This window comes from Chlorocebus sabaeus, chromosome 5, assembly GCF_047675955.1.
Source record: "Chlorocebus sabaeus isolate Y175 chromosome 5, mChlSab1.0.hap1, whole genome shotgun sequence".
Lineage (NCBI taxonomy): Eukaryota > Metazoa > Chordata > Mammalia > Primates > Cercopithecidae > Chlorocebus > Chlorocebus sabaeus.
In genome coordinates this window covers 47,551,826-47,572,837 of record NC_132908.1, presented here as the reverse complement: position 1 = coordinate 47,572,837, position 21,012 = coordinate 47,551,826, and the positions used below count along the sequence as shown (strand labels likewise).

Here is a 21,012-nt window from a genome sequence, read left to right as displayed (position 1 = left end):
CAAACTCAGCCCAAGAGGTAAAAGAATAGATGGAGGCAATTCTTTACTTTGTCTTCTTTTACTGCCTCAAAAATCACAGGAGGCAAGAATATCTGAGAGAGAGGGAAAGAGAGAGAAGCCAGGCCAACCCAGCGGCCAGCTAAAGGGGTGATTTAATGGCATCAGGTAGGAGAGAGAGAGACTTCAGTTGAAACTGGGAAACACTGGGGCAGCAGAAATGCAGACCCAGATGGACTGCAAACCTTGCATGCTCTGAGTGGTGAAAGGACCTCCTGGGAGTGTTGCAGCAACTGGCTGCCACAGCTGGGGTGGTAACTAACTGTGTATGCCTCCCCCACCAGGACAAGCTCAACATGCATCATGGAACTCAGTAACCCCAGAAAGCTGTGACACTCTTAGACACAGAAAAGGAAAGGGGCCTAGAAAAGCTTTTTTGCCCTAAGGGCCAAAGGTCAAAAGACAGGAAGTCCTCAGCAGGGCTAGTCCAGTGTTTACTGGGGAGATCACAGCATTAGATAACCCCTGCTTAAAATGAGCCACTGTCCCTGCATTCAATCAGGAGGTCAGGAGCCAGTGTGGGCAGCGCCAGGCCAAGACCAGATCAGACTCACTCAGGTATGGGGCAAAAAACAGTTTCCAGGGAATAAGGAAAACCTGGGCTCACCTCAATGCCAAGAAGTTCTGCCTGCATGCAAGGAGCTTAGCCATGGAGTGTGCACAGCTGTCAGTCAATTTGTTGTTGAATAGACTGTTCGGTTCCAGGAGAGAGGAGACACAGAAGCAAAGCACAATGGACAGTAAGCACCAAATCCCAGGGTTGCCCTTCCCCTCTGGGCAGGAATCACCGGCACCCCTCCGCATCATGCAAACAGCCCCTGCCCCAGCCCATCACTCACAGCTTCCCAGGCTGCACAACCTGGGGTGAGACCAGGGGACTTGGGGCCCATTGTCTACAGCCCAGGCTGACTTACGCTAACTTCTGCAATTGCTCGCAGTGAAGAGCACATTCAATGAGCTTGCAGATGCCTCGGTCTGAGATATTGTTATCGCGCAAACTAAAGAGACAAAATAAATACATTTGAAAATGGAGCTAGTAAGACAAGAAAAAAATCTACAACCCCCCAAAAAGACTTTCATTCATCCCTGATGACATCCCCAATGACACCACTCCAACAGGCTAGTCCCCGCTGAGCAAGCCCTGTCTGCCACTCCTCTTGGGGCACCACTCCCAAAACTCACCTGATCACAACATCATCTGAAAGCTTCCCTAAAATACAGATTCTTAGGCCCGTACCCTGGAGCTGGCAATCAACTATCTGCGGGGTGGGGCCCAGGAATCTGTATATTTTAACAACTGTGCACATGATTCTTTATCTTCAGGCAAACTTGCGAGGCCCTGACTGAATGGTTAACAGCTCAGGCTCTGGAGTGCCTCAGCTGGATATTGGGATCGTGATCAGCCACTTACTAGTTATTTGCTGGTCTCTTCATCTATAAAAAAGGGAACAATAGTATTATCAGCCTCACCAGTCTGTGCACATAAAGCCTTGTGAGCACCTAGCACACAGTAAAAGTCACCTAGAACCATGATCGCTAGCACTGGTTAAAATCCTTAGCACTTCCCAGTAATAACATTATTTCCTCCTCACGACAAGCCAGTGAAGTGGGTACCATTATTATGTGCATTTGTGAGAAAGAAACTGAGGCACAGACAAGCGAAGTGACTTTGCCAAGGTTGTACAGAACATAAAGGCTTTGAGCCTAGGCAGCTTGGTTCCAAACCCCACTCTTAACCATGACGTTGTGCAGCTTCTCCCTTAGGGCCTCTTATGGCCACTTCTCTAGTGCAGGGATTTTTCAGACTGCAGGGTGCAGGTCATGCAAACCATTTTGAAGGTCCTGAGCAGCATTTCTAAAATGGAAATAGAACAGAACAGAAGAGAGCAGAGTGCCTCAGAGTTCACAAAGCAAAGTCATTTCGTAAAGCTTTGGTTCCATGTTTACACGGTGGTGCGCTCTCTCTCTCTCTCTCTCTCTCAATCACTGTGAGTCACATTCAAAAAACTTTTAAAGTCATCACTCTAGAGTCTGAGAGAGCCAGAGTCTAAAGAAACCTATATAGGGGCACTGTGTATATAGGATTTCCTAGAGGCTGAGGATTTCAGTTGGCATGGAAACACTTCAAGTGGGAGAGAGGCAGGTTGGCACTGTGGGAGAGGAGCCTGTGCCCTCCCCCTTCCTCCCTTCCTCTCTCTCTCTTTCTCTCTCAATCTCTCTCTCTCTCTCTCTCTCCCTCTCTCCCTCTCTATCTCTCTCTCTCTCTCTCTCTCTCACACACACACACACACACACACACACACACAATGCACTCACAGCAACGTCATGGTTGCTTCCCCTCCCCTACGGCCTTGGCAATTTTAGTGTGTGTAAGGTGAAGAGCAGTAAAACTCGCTCAAGGACAGCAATTGCTAACGGAAAACCAAGCTGGTTGGTGCAGACCAGTAGTTCTCCCAGAGTGAGACCACTTGTATCAGAATCCCCAGGTATGTTTGTGAAAAATATAGATTCCCTGGGCCCCACCGCAAACCTACTGAATGGGAATCACCAGAGGCAGGCCCAGGAATCTGCATTTCCACAAATGCCTTTACACACCACGGTCTGAGCACCAGGAGCTAGAACCAGGCCACCCTCACCTTTCTCTGAACATACAGACAGACCTACAGGTTTCCCAGAGCCCTTCTGCACACCCTGGGAATCATGGGGACATCCTTAATCAAGGAGGGAAGATCCATTCAAGAATTCCAGAGATGGACTGGCCTATGAGGATCACACAGGCCAGTGATGGCTGGCCTCTTAGGGTAAAAACTATGAGTCTGCTACCCAGGAAAATGCACATTCTTATTTCTATCAGGGAAATTGCTCCAACAGACAGGTTTCCAAATTCCCACTCGAAGTCTCAGGATCCTCCCTCCTAGGGAAATACAGTTTGGTGCTGGCTGTCTTCCACTTGCCTGGCCAGATCCACTCTCCCCCTTCTCTACCCATCTCTGGCTCCTGGGAGGCTGATGCCTGGGGACGACTCCAGCAGGCAGCCCACTCGGTGTCCCTGATGGGTCCAGTCAGTGGAAGGCGCTGGCCAGGGGCAAGAGTCGGGGTGGGGAGTTAGGGCCAAGCGGTATTCTTCCAGGTTGCAGAAGCTCAGGCAGCCCTCTCCATACCTTCCCTGCAGCTAATTAGTCTCCCTCCCCTTCCCCCTTCAAGTCTACCCTCCCCCAGCTGTTACTAACCCCAGGCCCCTGCACCAACCCTCTCGCTCTTCCTAACTCCTGCCCATGGCTTGTAAACAATCTCTTTATTAAACTCTCCTCAAATCATCCATTTTAAGTGTATCATCTGTTTCCTCCAAGACCATGATGGGTATAATCATATTTATATTCATTGTGTATAATACATATATATATATTCACTATATATGTTATGTATTATGTTATTATGCTTTAACCTTATGACCATGGTCCTTATGTCAGGGTTAACAAAAGTCACTGCACAGTTTCTAGTGGATATCCATGTGTTTGGCCCATAGTGAAAAATAAATCTTGTTGCTTTGCCCCAGAGAAGATGTATACCATCCTAATACTCTCAAAAAGAGGTTTGTCCCATGCTTAGGGTCAATTAAGGTCATCCAGGTGTAGCCTAAAGCCCCTGGAGGCTGGGAATCAATTTTAACTTCAGTCTAGAACTTCTGCTTTCCCATAGGTTCTAAATAGAAGCAGGGCATCCCCTTTCAAGCTGGAAGGATGTTGGGGAATCTGTGGCATGCTGATCCCCAGGCCTAGGCACACCCTCTGCCCTTGCCTGCCCCCAAGATGTGGAAAGAGGCCAGTGAGTTCAGGGGCACCGATTCTCCAAAGGGCAAAACCTCATATCTTTGGCTGGGGCTCTAAGCAATACAGGTAGTGCTGAAATCCTGTTTGGACACTGTGCTACCTCAGGAATCCAAGAGTGGCTCCTCTTCCATTGTTGAAAGTGGCCAGGCAAATGGAAGATAGCCACTGTTGAAATCCTGCAGCCACTTTCTATTTCTTGGGCCCTGACATTCCCATCTGATTGGGATGTTAAAGTCTCTGATGGGGCACTAGTCACCTCTGATTTGGTGACACATAGTACACAAAACTTTCTGCATGTGACCTCAAGGTTTTCAGGGAGCCTCTGAAGTGTATCCAGAGACTGGTGGGGGGCAGGAAACCTGTTATCAGAAAGATGTGATTTGTGAACCTCAACTCTGCCATGTCCTGTGTGACCCTGGACAATTTACTTCACTTCTCTGAGCCTCAAGTCAAGGATACTGGAGATAATAACATTCCTGCCTACAGCCCAGGGTAGTTGTAGAGATTAGATGAGGTCATTCGGAAAGTGTAGCACCAGACCCAGCACATAGGCCAGTCAATAAAGTATGGCTGTCATCACCACATATTGAAATTAAGACCCAGAAGGGAAGGGATCTGGACAGGGTTGCAAAGAAGGGTGGTAAAGGTGAAGCTGGTCCCAGATTTCTAGATCCCAGCTCGGTACTCCCACGCTTAGCCTTGATGATGCATCCCCATGCCTGAATAGCAATGCCCAGTAACACTCACTACAGAGCCTTGCAGACACCAAGACAAGGCAGCAGCTGCTCCACACCAATGTCACCCACAGAGTTGTAGTCCAGCTGCAGGGCCACAGGCTGCCGGAGGTGCCGCAGCACAAAGGCCAGGGCAGCACACTCGGCGGGGCCCACACTGCAAAATGTCAACTTGAGGTGCCCGACATTCAGGCCACGTGCAGCCTTCCGTGCCAGCCGCTCCTCCTGCATCTCGTATAGGCTCCGGATAAGCCAGATGAAGCCGGGCATGGCGTGCATGCTCTTGGCCTCACCCGGCGCAGCTGGCGGGATGGAGTGGAAGTGCTTGCGGAGGCTGCGGGCCAGACACCAGCGGGCACAGGCCTGGCGCCGGAGCAGGGCCTTCTCAGATGCCTGGCACTTGGCCAGCAGGTCCCAGTGCTCCCGGGACAACAGCCCCGCCAGGAAGGCTGCCGTGATCTGAAGGTTGTGCGGCTCGGCCTTCTGCAGCAAAGCTGCCACGCTGCCGTCCTTTCCCTCTGAGCCCTGGATGCACAGCGTGGGCAGGAGCCTGGCCATCGGTGAGTTGCCTGGCCTGCCACAATTGAAGAGGTGTCTGAGCAAAGCTGGTGACACATCAGCACTGAATGCCAGGTAGAACGCCGCAAAGAAGCACTGGAAAGTGATGTGCAGGAATTCCAGGGGCGCCGTACTCCCTGGCATGACACCTTTGGCACGCACCAGGAAGCCAAGAGAAATGTCATCAGGGCTGACCTGTGCTGCCTGGAGCTGCTGGGCTGAGAACACGTAGCAGCACATGCCCAGGCCCCACAGGGCTAGTCTGCCCAGGTGCAGAAGGGTGGGGAGACGGCCCTGAAGAAGACTGGGTCCCAGACCCTGGGAGGCTGAGTCTGGGGAGGTGGCATGCAGCAGAAAATGCTGCAGGATCAGCAGGTACATATCTGTAGTGGTCTTTGGGGACACCCCCTCCTGCAGCAACAGTTCCTGGTGGCATTTGGACACCATCCACGAGAAGACGGGAAGGTGGCACAAACCATGCAGGGCTGAGGTCGCTTGGAGCAGGCGGATGAGGCGGTCCGCCACCCCAGGCTCACGATGGCGCTTCCTTAAGTACAGCTCGATGCCCTGTTCAGAGAAGCCCTTGAGGTTGAACTCAGTGCGGATGTACTTCCTGAGGAATGCCGACACAGCGGCCGGACGGCTGGTCACCACCTTGCGGGCATTCTTCAGCAGGTTGCCCTGCAGAAGGTTGAAGAGCAGGGTCTGGACAGAGGTGGGATCGGTCGGGGAGCAGTGACGCTCATGATCCGTGAACCTGAACTTGAACTCATCAAAGCCATCAAAGGTTAACAGGACACGGTCAGGGTGGTCAAGGAGGAACTGGAAGATGTCCTCTTGATCAACATCAGGCCAACAGCAGTGCTCAAAGAGTAGCGTCCGCACGGAGAGTGGTTTGGCCACGCACTGCAGCTGCCGGCAGCTGAATGGGAAGACAAAGAGAAATTCCTGGAAGTCTCGCCCTGCAGCCCACAGCAAGTGGAGCCGCTGCAGGAGCGTGCTCTTGCCGCTGCCCGCCTCACCCACCACCAGCACAGTGTCTGCATCGTCGTTGAGGTGGCTGCGGGTGCTGAAGAGCTCCTCCAGGCCCAGGGTGGCCGGGCTCTTCTGCGGGGGTCCAGCCATGCCCACATCTGCCCAGACCTCCAGGCCATTCTCTGTGTATATGTCCTCCAGGCAGAGCGTCTCTGCCCCATCATAGGTACTGAGGAAGCGAGCCTGAGCAGACACCGTGGTCCTCAGCTTGGCCATGTACTTCCTGCATGTGGCAGCTGGAAGGCAGAAGAAGAGGCAGATGAAGGTGGCACCATGGTGAAGAGGGGACCTAACCAGACAGTGGGCTGCTGTGGGGGAAGCTGACATAACTGAAGGGATAGGACAGCCAGCAAGCACTCATCCTGGCTCCTCCATTCACAAGCTGTGGACTTTGAGGACAATCAAGGAAACTTCCTAACGGTCAGTTTCCACCTCTGTAAGGTGGGAGAAATGTTGATCTCTACCTTACAGACTTTTTACACGGATCAACTAAGATGACGTATGTCAAGTGCTCAGCACAGTGCTCAACACAAAGTAAGTCCAAAGACATCAGTGACTGCCGTTATCATTATTCACACCAGGAGGAGTTGTAGATGATGGGAAGGGGCTCTAGGCTGGGATCAGAAGACCTGTATTCTGATATCTGTCCTGCCATAATGGCCGGGTGGCTTTGGATAAATCCTTTCACCATTCACTCTCAGTTAACTTTTTCTAAGGGGAACGAAGGGCTTCAGGGCTCAGGAGCCCAATCTCTGAAGTCAGACACACCTGAGTTTGAAAACCTGCGTCCACCACACACTTGGGCAAGCCATTTAGCCTTTCTGGGCCTCAGTTCTCTCATCTGTAAAAATGGGGACAATATACACCTGGAAGGATTGTTTCAGGAGGCAGTGAGATAAAATAGAGTTTAAAAGAATATCTGACATGGCAAACTCTCAAAAAATGGTGCTTATTATCATTACTATTCATGGCTATAGTAGGCACAACAATAGACCCTCGAAGACGTCCATGTCCCGATCCTCAGAACCTGTGAATATGTCACCTTATGTGGCAAAAGGAATTCTGCAGATGTGATAAAGTTAAACTTCGAGATGGGGAGATGGGCCTGATTGATCTGGGTGGGCCTAGCAATAGAAGGCCTCGGGGTCACCAGGGTGCCCCAGCTGAGCACTAGAATGAGAGTCTGTGATCCTGCCTCCACTTCCTCATCCTCCCCATGCACCCCATGCAGGGAGAGTTTTCATGCACAGGGTGTGTTTGGAAGGCTACTGCTCTTCCTTTCTCATCCTGAAAGCAATGCGAGCGAGCCACTTCCTGTGTCAGGGTTTAGTTCCCCTTTCAGGAAACGGGGAAGTGCTGGTTTAGAGTCCCCGGCTGGTAGGAACTCAGCACGGTCCCCCGCCATCACAGCCTCACTACCCCCAACCAAACACTGGCCCACTTATTTTCAACCCAAAAACTAACAAGTAATTTTCAGAGAGCTCTGAGCTCACTGATGACTATCTGCAGTCACACAAAGGGGACGCCCTGTGTTTATGTCACCTCTGTTGTTCCCAGAGTTGATGATTATTGCTGAGCTTTCTGCCCTCTGAATACCAGGATCCCTGAACTTAGACCATAAGGTAAATATCTTCCTCTCCAATACATATCAGATATCTATCTTCCTCTTCCGACCTGATTTCCAATGCAGGCTTTCCAGCCATCACCAATGATACTAAAATTCTCCGGAAAAAAAGAAAATGTCATTTTATAGAGAAATAAACACACCTTTAGAAGTGTGGGGAATCCTGCACCCTGGCCTGGTCTTACAGTGACCAGCTGTGCTTGATGATATCAACAGCAAACCTCAACCGAGGGCCAAACCAGGCCCCGCGCTCCATGCTGCTCACGCCCCTGTGGTGCACTGATGTTTAGATCCTGTTCTTTGATGAGACAGTGCGCTTGCGAGTGCCAGGCACAGACTTACAGCCACCCCTCCCACAGGTTTGCTTGCTGCCCACAGGGCAGGGCCCAGGGTGATAGACCCATCTACCAGCACCACGCACAGCTCAGGGAGCTTCAGTGCCAATGAGCTTTCCCTACAGTGGTATAGGAACAAGCCCTAAAGAGTGCCAGACTTTTGCACCCTCTCTTTACAACTGATATTTCTTCTCCCAAGAAAAGAGAAAGTGTAGGTGGGGACAATTTGCAATCAGACCCATCTCCCCCTCCCTTGTCACTTAACCTCCCTGCCCAGTTTCCACATCTGTAAGGTGAAAAAACCACCACCTACTTCTCAGGGTTGTTGCAAAGGGTAGACGTTGTCCATAAAGCACCTGGCAGGATGCCTGGTATGTTCAAGAGGTGCTGTCCAAGCCCCTCCTGTTCCTGAGTTTGGGTGGTGACCCTGGGCACTGAGGGATACCAGAGTCTCTAGATCCACTTGGTTCTTGAGTTTCCGATTGTGAGCTGCTAAATTTCAGAGACCTAACTCAAAACATGTGTCCATATCTTTTTGGGACAGATAATGAGAGTTTGGATGGTAAGTAACACCTTTAGTTAGCCTTCAGCATATGGTAGCTCCAATTGTCAGTATATTGTGTGGGAGATAATGAAAGCTAATAGCTAACATCACACGTTTTTGTCCTTTTAATCCTCCTAAAATTGCAATGAGATTGGGGGTGGTGGTAGCCTTAAAACAAGGAAACTGAGTCACATAGAGGCTACACTGCCAGCATATGGGATGCTAACCAAGGTGTGTTCTACTCTTAACCATGGATCTGCACTGACTGCCCTTCCCTTTCTGATTAACTGAGAACATATACCTACCTTCCAAAGGCAGGGCCAACGGGACTGGTAATTCCTGAACATGTTGTAGAAGGAAGGCGGCCAATCCATTCGCTTTCACTGTGGCAAGATCGAGCAGCCTTCTTGCCTACGAGAAAGACAGAAGACATTGTTCTTCCAGGAAGGCTGATGGAGCAGTGTGGGAAGGCTTACTGATTACTACAACTTCATAAGCATCTCTCTTCCGTCCAGAATAAAAGGTCAGAAAAACAACCGAACAACCACATAAGTTTCAAGTAGTTAATAGTGTTGGATGGTGAATGGAACACACGCATCCAATCTGGCTCCTACCCAAAACTCACTAAAACAGTGAATACCTGAAAAATAAATGAAACAAAATGAAGACACAAACCTACAAAGATAGGGAAAATGATTCTGTAGGCTGTAAATCATTTGGAAGATAAGTGATTTCGTCAAGTCTCATGGATTGAATATTTGAATACAATCTCTGCTCAGACTCCCACATCTTCATCTCCAGCCTGAACTGTCCCCCTGAACCCTGGACTTACGTATCCAACTGCCTATTTTCCATTTCCACTTAAAAGTTTCATAAACACCTCCAACATATTCAAAACTAAACTCCTAACCTGCCCACACACCTGCCAAACCAACAGCCTTCCTCAGCTTGGCTAATATTAACCCCATTCTTCCAGGTGCTCAGCCCCGAAGTCGTGGAATCACCCTCGAAGTCTCTCCTCTGTAATCTGTCAAATCCTGTTGACTCCACCTTCAAAGCATGTCCCAAAGAGCACTGTCCAACAGAAATAAAATGCAGGGCACAAACGCAAGCCGCATGTGGAATTTCAAATCCTCTAACAGACATATGTTTTAAAGTTGCAAGAAATAGATGAATTAACTTTAATCATATATTCTATTTAACCCACAATAGTCCAAACATTACCATTGCAACATGTAATCCATGTAGAAAATAGCAAAATATGGCCGAGCATGGTGGCTCATGCCTGTAATTCCAGCACTTTGGGAGGCCAAGGCAGGCGGATCCCCTGAGGTCAGGAATTCCAGAGTAGCCTGGACAACGTGGTGAAACTCCATCACCACTAAAAATACAAAAAATTAGCCAAGTGTGGTGGCATGTGCCTGTAGTCCCAGGTACTCAGGAGACTGAGGCAGGGGAATCACTTGAACCTGGGAGGCAGAGATTGCAGTGAGCCCAGATCACATCACTGCACTCCAGCCTGGGTGACAGAGCGAGCCTGGGTCTCAAAAAAAAAAAAAAAAAAAGAAAGAAAGAAAAGAAAAGAAAAGAAATAGCAAGGTATTTTTCATTCTTTCTTTTATATTAAGTCTTTGAAATCTGGTGTGTATTATGTGCTTATGGAAATTCCATGTGGACCAGCCAGGTCTCTAGTGCTCAAATGCCATCTGTGGCCAGTGTCTACATACCAGACACACAGCTAGAGAGCCCTGCCACTTCCTGTCACCTCCTCTATACCATCTTCCTCCAACCCACAATCCCTGCTCACCTGGAAAGCTGCACAGGCCGCAAAATTGGTCCCCCTGCTTCTGTTCCTGCCCTGACAGCCTAGCCTTAATGCCACAGCCAGAGTCTAATCCTTTACAAACAAAACTCAGGTCACATCACTCCTGTACAAACGTCCCAATAACATCCCTATTTCCTCAGAATAAGAGTCCAAGTCCAACAGTAAACTTCAGGGCCCAAAACAGACAAAAATACCTGTCTAGAACCACGTGGACCCAAGTTTCTCCTTTCATGCCCCCTATTACTCCACTCAGCATCCTGGCCTCCTGTTTCCTAAAACTACCAGGCATGCTCCTGCCTCTGGGCCTTGGCTCTGGCTGTCCCCTCAGCTTGGAAGCCTTCCTCCAGCCATCCATGTGGCTAATTCACTGTCCACCTTCAAGTCTTTACTCGAATTTCACCTTCTAAGTGAGAACTCTGACTACTCTATTTAAAATTGCCATCATTTATCCCCTTCTCAAACTCTCAACTCCCAAACCCATTTTACTTACTTTCTACAGCACTTATCACCTTCTAGCACGCTCTGTAATTTCCTTCCTTTGGCTTATTGTCCCTCTCCCCTTACTGGAATGTGCGTATTTCCAGGACAAAGATTTTTGTCTATTTTGTTCACTGAGGTATCCCCAACACCTAGAAGAGTGTCTGGCACAAATCGGGTGCTCAAGGACTTGCTGAATGATGGTAATGGCCTGGGGAGACTCCTGAAAGTCAAATCTTAATGTCAAAATGAGAAAGTTGAAAACCATGCAGTGTGTATCCTAGAATCTGTAAAGGGCTCTGGAATGATCAGCATGAGGGACCTCCGGAACTGAAGGAAATGACTAAAACAAGGAGGACTGAATCAAAGTGTTTTCTGAAACACATTTCTGGTTTATCCCCAGGCAAAAGTCTGTGGTCTACTCAGACAACTTGATTAACCCAGGAGGCAAGATCTAAAGATATAAACACTGTCATTTCCCAAAATGTCTACAGTGAAATTTATGGTAGACAAGTTTCACCCACGTGCTCAACAAGTTTTAAAGTCCTACCTGTTAGTCTTGAGAAAGAAAACCAAGGAGTATCATGAGCTCAGAGAAAGCATCTAATGTGGGAGATAGAAGCCAAACAAGGGAGGAAGGGGAAAGCTACTTGTCGAAAAGGTTTACATAGGGTGAAAAACAGTCAAACAAACAAACAAAGAACCCACCTATCTTATGATCCTTAAGTCAAAGAAGATGTTGCATCCACAAAACAAGAGTAAGATACTACAAAAAAGAAACAGTCAAACCTACCTCTTGCAAACTAAAATCATGACATCAAAAATGAAAAATTCAAGAGTTTAAAGATAGAGTTGTGACTATCATAGAAAAGTAGATCAAAAAGACACAGAGATGGAAAATAGAAGAAAATTAAATGATCGGTCAAGGAGTTCTAACATTGAAGTAATAGTAGTTTCATAAAAAGAGAAGAGATAAAATGGAGAGGAAGAAATCACCTATAAACTAATCAAGAACATTTCCCAAAACATAAAGACAGAAGTTTCCAGATTCAAAGTACCTCTTGGGTGACCAACACAACGGAAGAACACCAAGGCACATCACTGAAATTTTAAAATGCTGGGGACTAAAAGAAAATTTTACAAGCTTCCAGAAAGAGTTTTAAAATGGTTTTGGAGGCTGGGTGTGGTGGCTTACGCCTTTAATCCCAGCACTTTGGGAGGCCAAAATGGGCAGATCACCTGAGATTAGGAGTTCAAGACCAGTCTGGTCAACATAGCAAAACCCCATCTCTACTAAAAATATAAAAATTAGCTGGGTGTGGTGATGAGTGCCTGTAATCCCTGCTACTCAGGAGGCTGAGGAAGAAGAATCGCTTAACCCCAGGAGGTGGAGATTGCAATGAGCCAAGATCACACTACTGCACTCCAGCCTATGTGACAGAGTGAGACCCTGTCTCAAAAAGAAAAAAAAAAAATGGTTTTGGAATTCTTAGAAGCAATATTGAAAAGAGATGATAATGGAATAATGCAATCAAAATTCTGAAGGAAAATGATGGCCAGCCCAGAATTTTTATACCCAGCTAAACTATCAATCCAGTATGAAGGAACTTTTAGAAATGTAAGAGCTCAGAAATTTTAACTTTCATACTCTCATTATAAGGAATTGACTGGAGGATATGGTCTAGCAAAATGGAGTAAACCAGGAAAGAAGAGGCCACAGGATTCAGGATATAGGAGACCAACTCAGGAAGACCATGTAGGGAAATCTCAGGTTGACGGCTGTATACTATAAGTAGACGGCCACCAGTTCAGACAGAATGGAGTAGTGACTCAAGACTCAGACTTGTTGAGGGCAGTTATCTCCTAGATGTCCAGGCAAGCCTGACCCTAACCTTTATCTATGTTTGACTTTTCTTCACCATGAACTAATATCATTTCTTTTTGACTCCTGCTGCCTCAGTCAGCTGAGGACATTCATTTCATTCCACAGAAGTGTTTAGCCTTGGCCTATTCCTAGACTAGAATAGCCTTTGGCAAATTTACCACTGACTGTACAAAGCAGCCTGCTTCCTCTGGACATTTTCCTCTGGACAGCACCTAATTCACATCAGCCGTACCAGACCCTCCAGTTGCAATGAGCCCAATATTTCCCCAGACTCATTCATGACATTGCCTACTGACTTCCCAGAAGAGGTCCTTATAAATTCCCAGGGAAGGCAAAGCCAGACCAAGTCCCTGGGACTCCACTTAGCTTTCCCTGTCTTGGGAACCTTCATCTAAGAAAAGGTAATAGTGACCTTTCTTTTTTTGAGACAGAGTCTTGCTCTGTTGCCCAGGCTAGAGTGCAGTGGTGTGATCTCGGCTCACTGCAACCTCTGCCTCCCTGGTTCAAGTGATTCTCCTGCCTCAGCCTCCTGAGTAGCTGGGACTTCAGGTACATGCCTCCATGCCTGGCTACTTTTTTGTATTTTTAGTAGAGATGGGGTTTCTCCATGTTGGCCAGGATAGTCTTGATCTCCTGATCTCGTGATCTGCCTCCCTCGACCTCCCAAAGTACCGCGATTAAAGGCATGAGCCACCACACCCAGCCTAATTTAAGTGACCTTTCTTTACACAGTTATTTTTGGCTTGCTACTCAGTTTTTCAAAATAGAACAATACATTGTTTGGGGATTTATTTTAAAAGATGCTAAAACATTAAAGAAAGCAAAGAAATGTTTTACACAAATCATTTTTTTTACCAGTGTTTACCTCTAGTAGTTGCATTTTTACCAGTGTTTACCTCTAGTAGTTGCAATTAAAGAAGGCCCCAGGTACTGACAATGTCCTGTTTTTTAACCTGGGTGATGGGAGCAGTTTACACCATACATATGAAATATACACACTTTTCTGTATGCATGGTGCATTTCCCAATTTAAAAATGTTTAAGTTAATATTGTTATAGGAATCAGGCAATTCAGAGCTCAGTCTGACACCTCAGCCCTATCAACTTTAACAGTTGCATGAGTCAGACGGACAGCTGGTATTACAGCTGGTGTTACCAGCCTCAGGTTTCCTAACAACTGCTATGCCCAACTGAGCAAGTTTACCACACAAAGCCCCCACATTTTATGACAGACAGAGAATAGCACAAGCTCTGGAGGAAAACAGGCCTGGATTCAAATTCTAGCTGGGCCACTTCCCAGATGGGCGATTTGGGCAGTTTCTTCATTGTTAAAAAACAGTGTAGTCACACTACACCCTTGTGGGGTTTAAATAAAACAATACAGGGAATGGACTGGGTACAGTGCCTGGCACACAGTGGGCATTCACTCAGTCAGTAGTAGCAATGGCTATTTTTGGAATTTAGTTCTTTAACTTGCATTTTGTTTCATTCCACAGCATTTTCTGTCCCTAACCTGCAATCAATGACAACTACTTCTTCATAGGAAATTAAAAGGCCATTTGGGAAGACATGTTGGTTGGATACACCACAAGCACCATCCAGATAAAATCAGAAAGGCCACTAAGGGAAGGCTACCAAATCAGAGTCACAGAATGTCAGAGCTCAAAGGGGGCTCAGAGAGAGCTGGATTCTAAAGGCTTAAACCTCAGACAATGCAATCCCTTCAAAATCTCCTAGTATCCTCAGATCTGTTGCCCCCTATCCCTGCTACCCACTCAGCTCAGTCCCAGCCTTCAATGTTTGCTTTTGCTATCTATTTAGCCCTTTCTTAAGATGAATTCTTAGCTTATTAAAATCCAGCCTTAGATGGGCGCGGTAGCTCATGCCTGTTAATCCCAGCACTTTGGGAAGCCGAGGGAGGAGGATTACTTGAGCCCAGGAGTTTGAGACCAGTCTGGGCAACATAGCAAGACCCCGTATCTACAAAAAAAAAAAAAAATTAGCCTAGTATGGTGGTGCCAGCCTGTGTCCCACCTGCTTGGAAGGCTGAGGTGGGAGGATCACTTCAGCCCAGAAGTTCGAGACTTCAGTGATTTATGATCGTGCCACTGCACTCCAGCAGCCTGGATGACACAGTGAGATCCCCATCTCAAATAAATAAATAAATGCCTTTCTTCTTTCCTAATCTAGGCATCTAAGGTTGTAAATTTCCCCCTATGCTCTGCTTTAGCTGTCTCTGACAGAGTTTGATAAATAATATTCTCATTATTGTTTGGTTCTGAATATTTTCTGATTTCCATCATGATTTCTTCTTTGACCCATGAATTATCCCATTTCTTTTCTTCACCAATCCAGAGGTACTTCCTCTGTTCATGTCCTGTCTTCTCTGGGCCCTAGGGATCTAGGCTACCTTCTCCAAACCCCTCAGACCCTCTGTACCAGACCACATTGCTGAACTTTTAAAGATGACAAGACACAATCTTGTAACTTCTCAGATGGGCTGATTCAATTCCCCTAATAAATTATAAGAGAAACTAAGGTCAGTCCAATAATGAATATATCTTCTGTACGTGCAACTAATCAGAGAGGACTGCACCACGTCTGCTCTGTAAATACCTAGCCATGTGAGCCAGCTTTAGTGCAGCCTTGAAGACAAATTCGTTTATTTCATCAGTCTCAACCTAGGGTTGCCCAGACTCACATGAACACCACATACATTTTTGGAAAACAGACAAAAATAAAAACTAAAATGTTCCCCAATCCAGCCCATTTTAACACTGCAGTGTCATTCTAATTCAATCATTCATTCAATAACTCATTTATTTCATCCACAAATATTTATGGAGTACCTACTATGTGCAAAGCTCTATGAAGACAACAAACGTTAAGCAAATATGTATGAAGCACCTAGTAGATTCTGGCTGAATAAATGAATGAATAAATGAATGATGGATGAATAAGCCAATGACCAATGTTGGCCAGCTGGTCCAGCATTGGCCCTCTCATTAACTATTGTGAGCTTATTCAAACTACTTTTTTACTTGGTCTCAGTTTCCTGATTTATAAAGTGGAATGTTAGTGAGTGTTCCGTCTGCCTCTCAGGAGCCCTAAGAATCACTGTTTGGAAGAAAACAAAAGAGTTTCAAAAATATTCAGTGGTCATTTCTCTGACCTTCTGGTCTCTGTTGAGTCATTACCTTCTCGGGGCAGTTATATCCCAACTCTGAACATCTATGATCTAATGCAATTTCATATCAGAAATCCTATATAAACATTTAAGCTGTATTAGTATATAATATGCCACGTTCATTATAAAATAGAGATTCAATATACTGCAATGTTATGATCTGTTGTGCTGTTAATTTAAAACAGACAGAAACAAAAGTGTACAAGTACAGAGTATCACTCATAACAGAAATAATCAATAGCAGCCAGTGGTAATAGACACGATCCTAAGCATTACTCAATTTAACTCACTGAATCCTCCCAAGAGCCTTATAGGATAGGCACCATTTGACTATTACCATTGTTTTATAGGTGAGGAAACTGAAATAAGAGAGACAGAGGCTGGAGAGGCTCCATAGGGAAGCCTGAGATCACACAGGGTTGACCTTGAGCCTGCACCATTCTGGCTTCAGAATCTGAGCCCCTGGCCACCCCACACTTCCTCTCCGCAGAAGTGGTATGTTGGCCAGGCAAAGCGGCTCATGCCTGCAATCCCAACCATTTGGGAGGCTAAGGCGGGAGGATTGCTTAAAACCAGGAGCTGGAGACCAGCCTGGGCAACACAGCAACAGCCCATCTCTAAAAGAAAAAAAAAAAAAAGCTGTGCATGGTGGTACAGCACCCGTAGTCCCAGCTACTCAGTGACCAGAAGATCATGAGTGCAGGAATTCAAGGCTACAGTGAGCTATGATTGTGCCACTGCATTCTAGCCTGGGTAACAGAGTGAGACTTCAAAAAGGAAAAGAAGGGAAGGGAAGGAAGAGGGGAGGGGAGGAGAGGGGAGGGGAGGGGAGGGAAGGGGAGGAGAAGGAAGGGGAGGGGAGGAGAGGGAAAGGGAGGGGAGGAGAGGGGAGGGGAGGGGAGGGGAGTGAAAAAGAAAGAAGGAAAGAAAGTTGTATGTTGCCTGCCAAGAGTCAAGAGCAAATTTTACCTGCCTGGCTACCTTTTTAGGGGAAATCCCACAGACCAAGTTACCCCACAGGCTGACTTCATGAGGACAAATCAGTCTTGGTGACTAAGCACCCCTTTCCTGGGAACTCTGTGATGCATGCAGGAGTGCCTCACCCTCTGGGACGGTGTGAAGATTGGCAGCCTGATTTCGTCACATTCGTACTGGCTGACGAAACCCCGCTCCCGTGCCAGGTCCAGCATGCCCTCCACATGGCTGTGAAGCCTCCTGACAATGGCTGGCCGGTGACTCTGCAGGTCTCGGGCTGGGTGGAGCGAGTGGGGGTCCCAGCAGCCATGCAGCTTGGGGGATTGGCTGTCGGCCTGGGCTTCCTGGGCAGCGGCGACGAGTTTCTGACAGGCCCAAGTACCCTTATTCCAGACGGTGTCCAGGAGGCGCCTGGCCAAGTGGGAGAGAGGCTGGCCCAGGAGGTGGATGCCCTCGTAGTCCTCCCAGGAGAGGACCTCCCAGGACAGCAGCCAGTCCAGGACACTCTCGAAGCCCTCCAGGGACCCTGAGATCAGCAGCTCCACCAGCTGACTCCTCTGTGCCTGAAAAGCCTCCTGCGAGCACATTTCACAACCTGGGGAGGAGAACAAGGTCAGTGCAGGACTTCTCCAGAAGCCAGATGCGGGGTGGCTGGGGAAGGCCAGGGCAAGTCAGCCCCAGCAGAACCCGAGTTGGCCATGGTTCTAGCCTCAGACATTACCCAATCCAAGCTCCCCACCATACGGATGTGAAAATTGAGACCCAGAGAAGGCAAGAAACACCTCAAGGTCCCACAGAGAGTTTGAAGCAACCAAGAATTAAATCAAGACCCTTAACTCCCACATCCATGCTTGGTCTCCGGCTTAAAACGTTTAAAAAGGCTTGAGGTAATATGAGGAGCAAGAGATCTCCCAAGGTCACTTGAGATCAGGAGTTCTAGACCAGCCTGGCCAACACGGTAAAACCCTTTCTCTACTAAAAATACAAAAATTAGCCAGACGTGGTGTGGGCACCTGTAATCCCAGCTACTCAGGAGGCTGAGGTAGGAGAATCACTTGAACCCAGGAGGCAGAGGTTGCAGGCTGCACTCCAGCCTGGGCAACAGAGCAAGATCCTGTCTCAAAAAAATAATAATAAAAATGTAAAAAGTAGAGAGAGAGAAAGAGAGATCTTCCAAGCAGTCAGGGAATTCATTCTCTTCAAAGCAGGGTGAGAGGGGCTCCTTCACACTGGCCGGATTCACACTACAGCAGTTTCAGTAATGGCTAATATTAATTAAGCATAAACAACACACCAGCGCCATTCTAAGTGCTCTCCTGCGTGAATTCACTGAACCCTCCCAGCCACTCTGAAGTAGTGCCTATGATCTGCCCATTTTACAGAGGAAGACACTGAGGCACCGAGAGGCTCAGTGATTTGTACGACATGTCACAGCTAGACAGGCAGAGTCAGGATTTCAACACAAGCCGTGTGCAACTCCAGAATACATGTCTCTAACTCTTACACTTGGGTTCCCCATGGGGGCCCCAAGCCCGTGCTGTGTGTTTTGCACACTGCTACTCCAAGGGGTACACTCAGAGTATTGTTCTAAAGGTCCTATCCTAGGCTAAGCGAAAAATTATGGTGCAAACTAAGTTGTTTCCAAGCGTTCTAGTGCCTTGTCCCCCATCAATACTTCCCCCACACACTTGCCCTAGGGCCCTCACTTCCCTCCCACGCCCTCGAAACCACCGTGCACAGACTGCTGCTGCTGCTATCGTTAGCCACCTGCTGTGGGTTCTGGGAATTTGAGGGCAAGTAACCCTCCAGGAGCTTCAAGCCCTGGGAGGATCTCTGAGCAGCTGAGAAAATCTCTCAGCATGGTCAGTTCTGCGATTGTCGTGGGGTCTGTGGACAAGGGCTGGTGCAGTGCCTCGAAGAAACGAAAGTGAAAGGGTGTAGGCATGGACAACAAAGAGAGCCGTCGGCTTCTTTTTATAAATCAGGGACATTCCCAGTCACTCGAGGGAGTAGATGCCAGCGGCCTGGGGATTTTGCCTCTTTCCTGATGGTTGTTTATGTGTCTCTCTCCCTGCCTGGGTCACATGGAAGCCTGGGTCTTACTTGTCCTAGCATCCCTGAGCCTGGCACGGCACTGTCCCCCCCAGAGACACTGTGGAAATGTTCATGAATCAAATATCCCCTGGGCTGGGGGTGGGAGGAATACTGTAACCGTCCTCACACGGCAGCCAAGGTAAGCAAAAGGGAAAATCCTCCAATCTCTCAGAACGCTGCTGGGGCACAGGAGGCCTGTGCTGGTCAGATGGGGAAACCGAGGCAATGAGGTTATTTGTGTGACTGGCTGCTTGGGAGAGAGGGTGTCCCCCGCTGCACAGGCCACTGGAACCCAGGAACTAAGGTAGTTCTCTCAGGCCAAGGAGGTCTCCTCCCCGTGCTCACCTCTAAGCAGAGGAGCCAAGACGGTGGGGTGGCGGGGGACGGGGGAAGAGAGGACCAAAAGCGGGTAGAATAAGCTCTGGGCTTGGCCCTGGAGTGGTTCTCAGCTGTGGAAACATCAGCCAAGGACGCGACAGCAGCCCCCACCATCACCCCTGCTAGGGTCCTGGGGAAAATAACCACCTACCCACTCTCCCCAGAAAACAGCCCAGAGACAGAGTCAGCACTCCCCATCTGACCCCAGGCCTGGGAGCATGCGCGCAGCCAGGGATGAAAGAAGGCTGAGAGTCAAGCTGAGACAGGACAATGCCTGCTCCTCTTACCCAGAAAATGTCCGAGGAGGACACTTGCTCTTTCCTCCTCATCGGGAGAGACTGGACCACCCCCTCATCCCCCATCAAAGCCCATTAGGCTTGGGGAGCAGGCATGGCATCTGTGGGTGGGCCTTGTGCAGAACACCAAAAGCCCAGTGGCACAGGACTGGTGAGCCTGGATCTGTCTACTAACCCCACCTTCAAGGGAAATTCCCAAAGGAAAAGCCAGAGGCTAGAGTTGGCCAACCAGCCTTCCAGAACTAGGTAATTCCAGGCAATTCTGGCACAAAGCCTTGTGCATCCTGGAGACCATGACCCTCCCTGAAAAACCCCACTGGGGACATGAGACACATTCACGAGGGGACAGGCCACAAGTAAGTAGGGGCCCCTCCCTAGCACACCAAGCCTAGGGCAGCCTGGCCTACGTGTGAGCCACACCCCGGCTAGTGACGTCGGGCTTCTGTGGGCATCAGGAAGGGGAGGGCCGCCCAAGTCACGTGACTCGGAGCTCTGTCCTCCCAGCAGCTGCATCACCGCACCTCTGCCCTGGCCTTCTTCCAGAAACCTCAGAGCAAAGAGAATCCTGAGGGCCAATTCAGCCAGTCCCCTGTCTCTGAGCAGGCATTGTCCTGTCTCATATTAAACATCCGGAGAGGAGGGTCTGGCCTTAGTGCTGTCCTCACTAACCAGCTCAGGAAGCTCACCAGCTTGGGAATTTGTTCATTATGTCTAGCTTCAGTTTCTCCTGCTTCAGTTTAACTTGGGAAAGAGACAGAAAAAATATTCACTCATTATCTGTTTCCTAAAAATTGTCCTTAACATCCTTCCTCTTATCCCTTTGTTACCTGATCGGGCTTCCCCTCTTCAGGCAAAATCTATTAGTCTATCTGCATTGCCTTTTGATCTCTACTTCAGTTACTACAACTTCAAAGACACCATTGTCCTCCCCAAGGTGAGGCCCATGTAGAGAAAGGAGCACTTCCTTGCTGAAAGAGAGGGTCAAGGAGCGACCCACATGGGCCCTCCCTGAAACCCAGGCCCAGGCCTGAGCCTGGACAACTCCTTCCTTCCAGAGACCACAGCCAGCCTGGTTTCTCTGGGGCCAAGAGCAAACGCTTTGCTTAAGTGCTGAAATCTCAGCCCACTGACCCCTTGCACACAGGAGAGGAAGGGAAGCCCAGGGAAGCTCAACTTCCC

The 21,012-nt window shown here is 48.3% G+C and overlaps 1 protein-coding gene across 4 annotated transcripts in view; it reads right to left on the bottom strand.

The window, feature by feature from the left end:
• Positions 1–21,012, bottom strand: part of NOD2 (nucleotide binding oligomerization domain containing 2) — a 63,247-nt gene that overhangs the window by 15,441 nt on the left and 26,794 nt on the right. For 3 of the 4 annotated variants that reach the window (XM_073015366.1, XM_073015367.1, XM_007992959.3), the window contains 5 exons: positions 17,194–17,660; positions 9,023–9,128; positions 4,635–6,450; positions 972–1,055; positions 665–748 (listed from right to left, as the gene is read on the bottom strand). In XM_073015366.1, the coding sequence (XP_072871467.1) occupies positions 665–748; positions 972–1,055; positions 4,635–6,450; positions 9,023–9,128; positions 17,194–17,660 (2,557 nt within the window). Of the gene's footprint in view, positions 1–664; positions 749–971; positions 1,056–4,634; positions 6,451–9,022; positions 9,129–17,193; positions 17,661–19,824; positions 19,843–21,012 lie in introns of those variants that run through there. The other variant, XM_073015368.1, reaches the window with a different exon arrangement.